The sequence below is a fragment of the Chrysochloris asiatica genome, unplaced genomic scaffold (genome assembly GCF_000296735.1).
Source record: "Chrysochloris asiatica unplaced genomic scaffold, ChrAsi1.0 scaffold00242, whole genome shotgun sequence".
NCBI lineage: Eukaryota > Metazoa > Chordata > Mammalia > Afrosoricida > Chrysochloridae > Chrysochloris > Chrysochloris asiatica.
Window position 1 is genome coordinate 3,209,935 of NW_006408760.1, and position 12,424 is coordinate 3,222,358.

The 12,424-nt window shown below is 41.7% G+C and overlaps 1 protein-coding gene across 1 annotated transcript in view; it reads right to left on the reverse strand.

The window, feature by feature from the left end:
- The window catches only part of CDHR2 (cadherin-related family member 2), a 71,788-nt gene extending 60,056 nt beyond the window's left edge, over positions 1-11,732 (reverse strand). Inside the window, exons 1-4 of the mRNA XM_006873495.1 lie at positions 11,681-11,732; positions 11,363-11,434; positions 2,166-2,305; positions 1,972-2,025 (exon numbers count right to left, since the gene is read on the reverse strand). Of these exons, the coding sequence (XP_006873557.1) occupies positions 1,972-2,025; positions 2,166-2,305; positions 11,363-11,434; positions 11,681-11,732 (318 nt within the window). The remainder of the gene's footprint in view (positions 1-1,971; positions 2,026-2,165; positions 2,306-11,362; positions 11,435-11,680) is intronic.
- Between the last annotated feature and the right edge of the window lie 692 nt (positions 11,733-12,424).

Below are 12,424 nucleotides of genomic sequence, written 5' to 3' on the forward strand. Positions count from 1 at the left end.
GAATTAGGATGGAGCATACTGATATTTTGTTAAATTAAAATGTTGGTAAAAGCATACAACAAAAAGTTGTTGTTGTTAGGTACCATTGAGTCAGTACCAACTAGTAAAAGACTTAATGCACAACAAAACTAAATACTGTCTGGTCCTGTGCCAACTTCACAATTGTTGCTATGCTTGAACCTACTGCAGCTGTCATTGTGCCACTCCATCTCATTGAGGGTCTTCCTGTTTTTTGCTGACCCACCACTTTACTAAATATGATGTTCTCCTCCAGGGACTGGACCCTCCTGATATTATGTCTGAAGAATGAGATACGAAGTCTGACCATCCTGGCTTCTAAGGAGCATTCTGACTGTACTCCCAACACAGACTTATTTGTTCTTTTGGCACTCCATAGTGCTTTCTAAATTCTCATACGATAGCTCAAATGAATCCATTCATCTACAGTTTTCTTGTGCATATGAGGTTATTGAAAATACCATGGCTATAATTTGATTTCTTGACTGCTGCTTCCATGAGTGTTGATAGTTGATTCGAGCGAAATGAAGTCTTTGACAACTTCAATCTTTTCTCCATTTGTATTCATGTTATTTATTGGTCCAGTGCTGAGAATTTTTGTTTTCTTTACATTGAGATGCAACCCACACCAAAGGCTGTGGTCCTGGATCTTCATCAGTAAGTATTTTCACTTTCAGCAAGAAAGATTGTATCATCTACATATCACAGATTGTTAATGAATCTCCCTCCGAATCTGATGCCACGTTCTTCTTCATATATGACTTTGCAATTATTTGCATTATTTGCAATCCACCGCCCATCTGTCAGTCTGTTGCACTGAAGTGGCTTGTGTGTTGCTGTGATTCTGGAAGCTATGCCACTGGTATTTTAAATACCAGCAGGGCCACCTATGATGGACAGGTGTCAGATGAGCTTTCAGACTAAAACAGACTAGCTAGAAGGAGAGACAGACTACTTCCGAATATTTAACCACTAAAAACCTTATGAATACCAGTGGAACATTGTTAGCACCAAAATATTGAATATTGAAACATGATGAAGTGCAACAGAATAATGTCAGATATAATGCCAAAAGATCAGCTTCTCAGGTTGGAAGGCACTCAAAATATGACTGGGGAAGAGCTACCTCCTCACAGTAGAGTTGACCACAATGACAGGCATGGAGTAGAGCTTTCAGGACCTTCATTTGCTGAGGGGGCACAACTCAAAATGAAGAGAAGTAGCTGTAAACATCCATTAATAATCTGAACATGGAATGTATGAAAATTGGAAGCTGTCAAAAATGAAATGGAATGCATAAGCATTGATAACCTAGGCATTAATGAGCTGAAATGGACTGTTATTGGCCATTTTGAATCTGACAGTCACATGTTTTACTATACTGGGAATGACAAATTAAAGAGGAATGGCATCACATTCATCATAAAAAAGAACATATCAAGATCTGTCTTGAAGTGCAATGCTGTCTGTGATAGGATAGTATCCATATGCATACAAGGAAGATCAGTTAATACAACTATTATTTATTTATGCATCAACCACTAAAACCAGTGATGATGTAACTGAAGAATTCTACCAACTTCCTCAGTCTGAAATTGATCAAACATTCAATCAAGATTATTGAAAATTACTGGTGATTGGAATACAAAGGTTGGGAACAAAAAGGAAGGATCATTAGTTGGAAAATATGGCCTTGGTGATAGAAATGATGCTGGAGATCACATGATAGAATTTTGCAAGACCAATGACTTTTTCATTGTAAATACCTTTTTTAAACAACACAAAAGGTGATAAAATTGACAAGTATAATTTTGATAAAAAATAAAAATTCTGTTTGTTTTTGTTACCTGGAATTGTCTCTGCATGTGCAAGGGGGTTTACAGTCAGGAGGGACCACCAACCGCCTGCTCTCCCTTCCCGGGACAACCCTTCCTCCTCCACATTTCCACTTACCGGTGTGTTGTGCTTGTCATCCACAAAGATGGTGATGGAAAATTGGAAATTTGTCTGCAGCAGGACAGAGAGACGGAACTTGAGTAGGATGGGAACACCAGCAGGGCCCCCACCACCTGTATGGCATCCACCACAGGCAGTGCATCCCCCTGCGTCTTCACATCCCCATTGCAAGGCTACTTACTGTCCCTTACCTCATAGTCCAGAGGGCTGGCCAGTCTCACTTCCCCAGTGGTCATGTTAACAGTGAAGAAGTAGGCTTTGGAACCACTAATCCCATAGGTTAGAGGGTCACCATCTGGGTCTTCTGCCACCAGCCAGAAGACCTCAGTTCCTGAAGATGAGATATAGGATGCCCAAGGTCCACGGTCACGTCCTTCCATGCTGGGCCTGGCTGAGCCACATACAGACTCTGTCTGCCCAGTACCCTGGGCTTTGACCACTGTGGTGGTGGACACCAGATTTGCATGTTGTTACTCAGCATCACTCAGAGGCCTTTGGTTTCTTTGCAAGGAGAGATTACCCTAGCCTCACTGTATACATGGGAAGCTGTTAACCTGGTGTCTCTCCCTCCCCAAGTCAAAAGAGAGTCAGTTACATGGACCCAGCACAGCCCACGGATCTGCCTTCCTAAGTTGGAATATTGCACCTAGTTGAGAGAAGACCTTAAGTGATTGGAGTTAACATATGCCAGGGGCAGCATTGGTGCACACTAGGATTGGGGGAAGTAAAAAAAATCCCAAAATCCATCACCATGGAGTCTACTCCCACTCATGTTGTTGTTGTTAAGTTCTACTGAGTCAGTTCCTACTCATAGCAACCCTGTATAGGGTTTCTGAGGGGCAGGTGTGAGTGGGAATCACCAACCTTGCAGTTCAAACTGACTTTGCTGCCCAGTGCTTATCCTACACACCACACGAGGGCTCCAGTCCCACTCATAGTGACCTCTTATGTGTGAGAATGGGCTTCTGGTGTGGCGCTGTAGGATCAGCACTGAACTGCAAACCACAGGGCTGGCAGTTCAAACCCACCAGCTGCTCCTTGGAAACCCTATACAGGGTTGTTATGAATCGGAATTGACTCGATGGCACTTCACAACAACAACATATGTTAGAATAGAACTATGCTATAGGGCTTTGGATGAATGATTTTTTCAGCAGTAGACAGGCAGACCTTTATTCCCAGGTACCTCAGGGTGAATTCAAAACCACAACCTTCAGTTAGCAACCAAGTGCATACTAGGGTAAACTAAATAAAAAAAAAATCATCACTGTTCCATTGATTCCTACTCCTAGTGACCATACACACATAGAGAGACATTCTACTTACAGAGTGGGAGGTCTCCACAGCTCTAATCATTATGGGAGCAGACGGGCAGACTGTCAAATCTTCTCCTATGGAACAGCTGGTGCATTCAAATCCCCAACCTTTCATTGGCAGCCAAGCACTTAACCACTGCGCTACCACAGCTCCTCCATACTAGGGTTGTTGTTAAGTGCCGTGGGGTCAGTTGTAATTCGTAGTAACCTTGTATAGGGTTTCTGAGAAGCAGCTGGTGAGTTTGAACCACCAACCTTATAGTTAACAGCTCAGTGCTCATCCTACAGCACCACACTAGGACTCCCCATACTAAGGTTATTGTTAAGTGCCATCAAGTCAGTTCCGACTCATAGCACCCCTGTATAGGGTTTCCAAGAAGCAGCTGGGGAGTTTGAACTGCCAATCTTGTGGTTCAACCTGACCTTGTGGTCCAATGCTTTATTCCACGGTGCCACACCAGGACTCCCATAGTAGGGTGTTGTTATTAAGTGCTATCTAGTCGGTTCAGACTCATAGCGACCCTATACAGGGTTCCAAGGAGCAGCTGGTGAGTTAGAACCACCGACCCTGAAGTTTAAACTTACCTTGAGGTTGAGTGCTTATCCAAAGGCACCACATCAGGACCCATGCTAGGGTAGGGGGCTTCAAAAGATCCTGGACCTGGCCATTCAACACCTTCCCTTTACCCCTAGAGGTGTCCAGGGTCATCTAGCACATCCTCTTTCTGATCATGTTACCTAGAGGAGTTCTATTGCTGGCCACCCAAGAGCCCTGCAACAAAACTATGTCCGCAGAACAAGGCTAGGGATACTGGGTTGGGAGGTTATAAATCTCAGAGGGAATGGCTGTCCAACCTGAGATTCTTCAAATTCATCCCGTCCTGGTTCCTTTGCTGCTTCCAGCTCTGCCTGGCCTGTAGGGGGAGCTCCCTCTGTCCTCAGTTTCCCCATTCTATCCTCTTCTGCTTAATCAAAATGGATTTCCCCAAACTCCCACAATGTCACCCAGCAGGGTACGGGACACAGGTGTTTAGGACCCATGGTATTTTATGAGACCACAAACATGTTTAATTTCTTTTAAAATCAGAAGGAAGGGAGTTCTTGCTTAGGGGCGATTGAGTTTATGCTAATGGTGGTGAAGTGATTTGGAAATGAGAATGATTGCACACAGAAATCAATGTAATGGAACTGTATGATATTTTTTGCAGACAGAAATTTACAAACATGGAGCATTCATCATATACTAGGAATGGTGGGATTAACAAGCATTCCCAGGAAGCAAAAGGTCAGGATGTAACTATTTGCTCCTAGGAAGACAGTGTATAACCAAACCAAGGGGTACCGCTCACCTAGAGGGTAAAATCACTTCCATCTCCACCTCCGCCCTCCTGCCTATCAAAATAGCTGACCTTTATATTTCAAAGGACTCTAAAGTTGATGCTGGATCAATGTCAAATACAATTTTCCACTCATTTTGCCTGCATTCCTCCACTGTATTGGCTTCTTCCCATGGGACGCCCAATTATGGCTAGAGTAGCAGACTGGAAAGATTCTAAGGACAGCTTAGCCTTAAATATTGGCAAAATGGCCACCAAGCTGTTGGAAAACTCTCAGGTAAAAAATTACTAGAGGCTATCCCAAAGGCCTTTTCGCTGCCAACTGATTGGATTAAAATTCACTCTTGTAAACAAAATAAAGATGAACGTGTTTATGATTATCAGGCTTGGCTGCTCCAAATGTTTCCAAACATTCTGGACTTACTTTAACCATACCTGGTGTTTCTAGAGCTTTCTATTCTGTTTCCATACTTGGTTTTAAACCAGTGCTCTCAGCTTAGTAAGGCGACCATGATTAGACTGGAAGACAGAGCCTGTTATCGAAGTAACCAACTTACCTTACAAACTTTCACAGACTCTTGAAACCAGAAGGTTTCCTAAATCTAATCAATTAATTAATGGCTCTTCAGTTACCACAGTTAGAATCTCCTTGTCAAAAAAGTAAATAAATAGTAAATGTTGACCTGGTAATGGCACAAAAGGGGACATTTGTCATTAATGAGAAAAACCTGACCATTGGAAAAATGAATCTACAAGTTAAAAAATAGACAAAAGATGAACATTATTGTTTTTAGGTGCCATCGAGCCCATTTATCTAATAATTTCTGTTAATATAATTATAAAATGCTGGTAGGCTTTATTTAGTTCAACACATTTTAGGCATGAAATGTTGTACTTCAAAACCATTTAATCCTTCACATAAAATCATGTTTGTTTCACAAGCTTTCCACAAGGATCGTGTTTTTAAATCATTTTTCTTTGTCTGTATGGGCATGTTTTATTCTACTCTCTAATATTTGTCTTGACTGTGAAATGTTCCTCAAATATGGACTTTCTGTCAAGAAACCTATTCAACCATAAAAAAAAAAAGAAACCTATTCAAACTATAAAACCTATTCAAAAGAAGAAATTGGTCAGGTCATTAAGAAATTCCCAACCGAAAAAGAAAAAAAAAGTCTGGGCCCAATTGGCTTCACTGGTGAATTCTACCAAACATTCAGAGAAGAGCTGACATGAATTCTACTAACACTATTCCAGAATGCAGAAAAGAACGGAAACATCCAAATTAATTTTATAAAGTGAGCACAATCCTGATACCAAAACCAGGCAAAGATATGACTAATAAAGAAAAGTATAGACCAAAATCCCTCATGAACATAAATGCAAAAATTCTCAACAAAATCCTAGCTGACAGAATCCAACAATATATCAAAAAGGAATATATCATGATTAAGTAGGATTCATACCAGATATGCAAGGATGGTTCAATATTTAAAAAATAATCAACATAATCCACCACATAAACAAAACAAAGGAAAATAACTACATGATCATACCAACAGATGCAGAAAATGCATTTGACAAAATTCAACAATGATTCCTGATAAAAACATTCAACAAAATAAAAATAGAAGGGAAATTCCTTAACATAATTAAGGAATATATATAAAACTAACAGAGTCCTAGTGTGATCATATAGGCTAAGCACTGTACTGCTAACCATGAGGTTGGCAGTTCAAATCCACCAGGCACTCCTTAGAAGCCCTATACAGGGTTGCTATGCATCAGAACTGACTCTATGGCATTTCACAACAGCAACAACGACAACCAAAAACTAAAAGCCAACATTACTCTCAATGGAGAGAAACTGAAAGCATTCCCTTTACAGCGGGGTGCCAGACAAGGATTCCTTTATCACCACTGCTTTAAGAAAACAAAAACCTAAAGACGAAGCCTATTCATTTGACAAAGGAAAATTAAAAAAAAAAAAGCTAAGGTTCCTCTGGTAGCTTAGTGGTTACGAATCGGGCTGCGAACCTTAAGGTCAGCGGTTCGAAAATACCAGCCGCTCCGCGGGAGAAAGATGAGGCTTTCTACTCCCGTAAGGATTTACACCCTCGGAAACCCTGTACAGGGTCGCTATGGGTCGGAACCGACTCGACGGCACTTAACAAACAAACAAACAAGGTTCCTCAAGAAGACAAAGTGCTTGCAGAAGAAGAGACTACTTCATTGTGAGTAATATGAACCCTTCAGCAAAGGCTTGATCAAAAGGGGGGAAATATACAGCCAGAAGATTTCAAATATGAAAGGACTCATGCCAGAGCAGGAATGGAGGAATCAAAAGATAACGGAAAATTTCCACAAACTTTCTGAAGCATCCTCTCATATTACTCCTCAATAAAACCTCTTTTCTTTCACTCCTAACAGAGTATGAGATTTTCTTCTTTGATATTTTTACCACAATAAAATGAAATAAATTAGAAGAAAAAATTATTATAATCCAACCTGCATTATGGAGTCCTGGTCTGGTGCTGTGGGTTAATGTGCTGGACTATAAAGTTTTTTGAACTGCAAGGTTGGCAGTTCAAGCTCACCAGCTGCTCCTCGGAAACCCTATACAGGGTCGCTATGGGTCGGAATCGACTTGATGGCATTTAACAACAACAATAATAGCCTGCATTATATTTATCTTTAGTCCAATGCAGTCAGAAAATACAAGTCTAATGTCTTTTCTGGAGGAAGGAGTCTGTGTAGGACAAGGAACTCAGTGTAGCCTTGTTTCTCTTGTTTTGGAAACTAGCCTTTGAAATTCCCCAGTAATCTAGGTGTTTTTGTTTTTTTAAACAGCCAGGCAATGCTTAAATGTGTGCACATTAATTAGGAACCCTCCAATTCATCACCTGGTAACTAACTTCAGGAAGAAAAGGGGCATGATGCCATGTTCAAGCCATGTATGTGCATTGAGGGTCCACTGAATAAGGGACATTGAACCTTGGAGCTCTCATCTCTAGGGCTTTTGAGATTGGTGAAAGCATTCATGAATGAAGAAGGTGGCATGTCCCAGGGGACAAGGGAAGTCTTACAGTGCCAGGACCTCTCCCAGATCTTGTCTGATGTGTCTTTTCCCCTGTATCCTTTCTGGTTTTAATAAATGGGTAAGTGTATGTGTAGGGAATAGTTTCCATGAGTTCTGTGCTTTATTTTAGGAAATTATTGATTCCTCCAGGGGCCATGACAATCTGCAGAGAGACTGGTGTTTGCTTATTTAGTAGAGGTTGGAAGGACAATTTGTGATGTCTAAGAGAAAAATTGATAACTAAAGATCTTGCTTTGATTTTGGGGGCTCCTTATTCACCAAACCAAATAACTCACTTTAAAGAAATACCTGACCCTGAGCTTTTCGTTCACCCAAAGTTGCAAATTTTTTTCTTTCTTGTTCAAAGCCAGGTTTATTAAATTTGAATTTCAAAAGACCTGGTTGAGCAGAGGGTCAGAGACTACCTTGTGACCTGATATCAGTTGATTTTAGTAAATGGGAGGACAGGGTTCCACCATGTGAAGATCAGTCAATGGTTGATTTTCTATATTTCTTTCTGATCTTCTCTTTATAAACCTCACTGTCCCTAGTTCTTTGAACCATCTACTTTTTCTGGAATCAAAATAGTCTCCCTAATTGGAGTCCAGTGTGGTGCTGTGGGCTAATGCACTGAACTGCAAAGTTGGTCTGAACAACAATGTGGGTGGTTCAAGTTCACCAGCTACTCCTGGGAAACCCTATACAAGGTTGCTATGGGTCAGAACTGTCTTGGTGGCACTTAACAACAACGAAATATATGTTTATATCAAGGAAATGGCTCACACAGTTGTAAAAGTGGGCAAATTCCAAGTCCATGCATGAGATGTCAGACTGAAGGATTCTCCTGACTCACATAGCTATGGGAGTTGATAAGCCCGAGATTGGCAGGTCAGAGAGCAGGTTGCAGAGGTGAATGAATCTAAGTTTGGCAAGTAAGAAGGCAGGCTACTGACAACCCCAAGTATCAGCATGCAGTGCAACAGGTCCTTGGTCATATCCAAAGAACCAGAAATCAGATGACAAGCCAGATAAGGATCCAGACCCAACAAAAAGCAAGCAAACTTCCCCCCAAGTGATCAATATATTCAAATATAGTAGAAGCAGGCACACCCCAGAAGAAACTACCTTTCAATTGATTGACTGCTTATAGCAGATTTCATGTATTACATTGTATTAGATCTCATCATGGGTGATTACTATGTCTTCACTGCTTAACCACTGAGAATTCTGGCCCACTTAAGTTACAAAACCTTAACAATCATACTCTCTACATCTTTAAGTTCTGGTTTCATTTTACATGGTTCATCTTTAAGTCTGTCTTCTAAGATTGGATCAAGTGTATTGGCTTTGATTTTCAGATTCTGGGTGGAAGCCTCTTGGCCCTAATAGTTGCCTACCTTCCAGGTCTACGATGAGTAGAAATTGACTCAATGGCAGTGAATTTGGGTTAGTTGTTTTCCTCCATTTCTAGAAACAAAAAGTGACTACTACCTAGGGATTATTCTCTCTCTCCCTGAATCCCCACCCTTGGTAACCACTAACATTAGTTTCTGGTAATTTAACTATTCATGTTATTTTATAAAAGTGCTGACATATAGTTTTTTGTGTGCAATTGACTTATTTTGATGAAATGACTTTCATCAAAACTGAACTGTAAGAGTCAGTGGTTCAAGCTCACCAGCTGTTCCTCAGAATCCCTATACAGGGTCATTATGAGTCAACATCAACTCGACAGCACTTAGTAACAATAATATATATATATGGGTGAGTCAAAAATTATATGCACTTCAGTTATATTAAAAGTTCTGTTGGCTGCACTGTCTTATCAGCGCTTTCCGTTCAAGTTTGCTGCTATGCAGGTGTGAATATGGACATCTGTAAACATAATTTGGACTGATACTTGAAGGAAGAAAAAAATTTCTTTAAAAAGAGCCTAAGAGCAATAGGTAGAATATGGAATGGATTCATCCTCAATCGCCAACCATGAAAAAGTTCAAAAGTCAACCGTCATCTGAAAAATGTATGCTTATAGTTCTCTGGGATTCTCAAGGGCAGTATTAGAACACTATCAGAAAAAAAGTTCAACATTCAACAGTGCTCATTACAGTGAGATGCTCACTGAAGAGCTGAAACCTAAATTTAAGATTAAACACAGAGATGGCTATCCAAGGGCACTGTGATCTTGCATGACAGTGCACGTCCACACACCTCTGTCCACACTGTGGACACTGCAAAAACTTCACTTTGAGGTGCTAAAGCATCCTCCCTATTGTCCTCACCTTGCTCCACAGGACTTTCACCTGTTTGGTCCCGTGAAAGCAGCCTTTCAAGGACTAAGATTCACCTCTGATAGTGAGGACAGTGGTATATTCGTGACTCACCGCTCAGCCTTAAATGTTTTTTCATAAGGGAATACAAAAGCTTGTTGGCATATGGACAAAATATATTAAAGAGCAAGGAGATTATGTCAAAAATGAGGTATTTATTTTTTCTAAAGGTTGATTAAAATAAATTCTACAGCCACAATGCAGGTAATTTTTGACTAATTCTCCTTCTCTAGAGAAGCCAGCCTAATACAGAGTGATGATATTGCCCAGAGAACACAGGATTATTTTCAAGCCTTAAGAGTTAATATAATTTACTCTGGTGGGTTTTAAACTTGCTTAGTCCCTGTGAGTCCTTTTTTCCCTTCAATTTCTCCCATTTGCAATGGAAACGTCTACCCTGAGTTTGCTCTACCATTGTACTTTGGAAGCAGAGAACTTGTGTTTTAGGTTTCAGAGGTTCACTGATGGAGAGGAATTGTATCCCAGGTGGCATATGCCCAGCAAAATCTTACCTATACTTGATTTAGATGATTCAGCAGATGAAACTTTGTACTTGTTGATAAATCATTTGGGATGGTTTTATGTGGGAAAGACGTTAATTGTAAGGAGGAAGGGGGCAAAGAAGGGATTGTGTCACCCAAAAATATGTGTTGCAAATCCTAACCCCTATGATGTGGCACTGTAGGATATGCACTGGACTGATAGCACAAGTTCAGTGGTTCAAACCCACCAGTCACTCCTCAGAAACCCTATGCAGGGTTGATATGACTCAGGGCTGACTCAGTGGCACTTAACAACAACATTACCTAATGGGTATAGAATCCTGGTGTGACACTGTACGATAAGCACAGGACTGCTAATCACAAGGAAAACAGTTGAAATCCACCAGCCACTCCTTGGAAACTCTATACAGAGTCACTATGAATCACTTAACAACAACAACAACATACTTAATGGGTGTAAGAGCTAAGGAGGAAAAAACAAACTTCTGAAAACGAATAAGCTTACTTCAGACCCCCTGTGCCCCCTGATGGAGTCCCTGGGTAGTGAAAGTGGTTAATACACTCAGCTGGAGTTTCAAGTCTATCCAGAGGTACGGTAGAAGAAAGGTCTGGTGCTCTGCTTCCAAACTCTCCACCACTGACAAGCCTATGGAGCACAGTCCTACTCTGACACACATGGGGTCACCATGAGTTGGTACTGACTTGATAGAAACCGGTTTATTGGTTTACTGGCTTTTCCTCCTGACCAGAGGTGGGTGGAGCTGCCCCTGAAAGTCCCTGAGACCCGCTTGCAGGCTTGGGCAAAGGGCACTGGATGATTACTCACCTACTGGAATATCCTCAGCCAGAGTCACTACTGACATGTTAGCCAGGAAAGTTGGGGCCAGGTTGGCTGTCACTATAGGAAGACAGGACAGTGTAATATCTGGACCATCTGCAATATCTGACCCCACTTACCTCTCCAGAGTCCTCTCCAGTGCCAACAGTCTACCCACCCAGACCTGAATCCCTTCCAAAGCTTCCCAGGGCAGCCACGCACAAGATTGGGCCATGAAAGCTAGGTGCTTGTTGATGGGTGATGACATCATCCCTGCCATGGGTTACCAGTCTAGTGCTGCTCTGGTGGGGAAGGGGAAACACCTACCAGGCACCATGAGGGCAGGAAGCAAGACGAAGGACAGCCACAGCCACGCCATCACGTCTCAGGGACCTAAGAGAGAAGGCTTCAGGAAAGGGGGCCTGCATCCCTTTGGCAGGTCCTCATCTCTTTGGGACTGCCCCTCAAACCTGTCCACCACCACCATTCAGCAATTCCCTCAGGGACCCTCCTTGGGTCATACAAGTTTCAGGCCATTTCCAGATGTTCCAGTGATGAGGGATGTGTGAAGTGGGGTAAGCAGACAGCTGAGCCCAGTCCAGAACCCTAGCCTCAGACTGATGCCGAACTTCACTTCATCATTCAGCTCTTACCCACTGTTATCATCGTCCCATTCTACAGATGTGGAAATTGAGGTTGAAAAACTAAGAGTCTTGCCTGAGAGTTCACTGAGAATCAGTACAAGACCCAATTTGGCACATAGGTCTTTGAGATTCCAGTATGCAGTCCCCCAACCACTATACTACCCCACCTGTTTGAAGTGTTCACACTGATAGCATCCTTCAAAATAAGAAGACAGAAGAATCATGGGTAAGCCAGGGTCCTTTGTCCTACTTTCTGATACATTTGACAGCTGTCATTTTAACGTTTCCTGAAGTATGCTCCATGGAACCATACCCCTGTAAGATCTCCCATAGCAGAAGGGTTCCCTGATCAGCCAGATTGGGTAAGGCATCCTACTCTATGCCTTTCTTGATAATTCCAAGTTAAACAGGGGCCTTTGGAAAACCC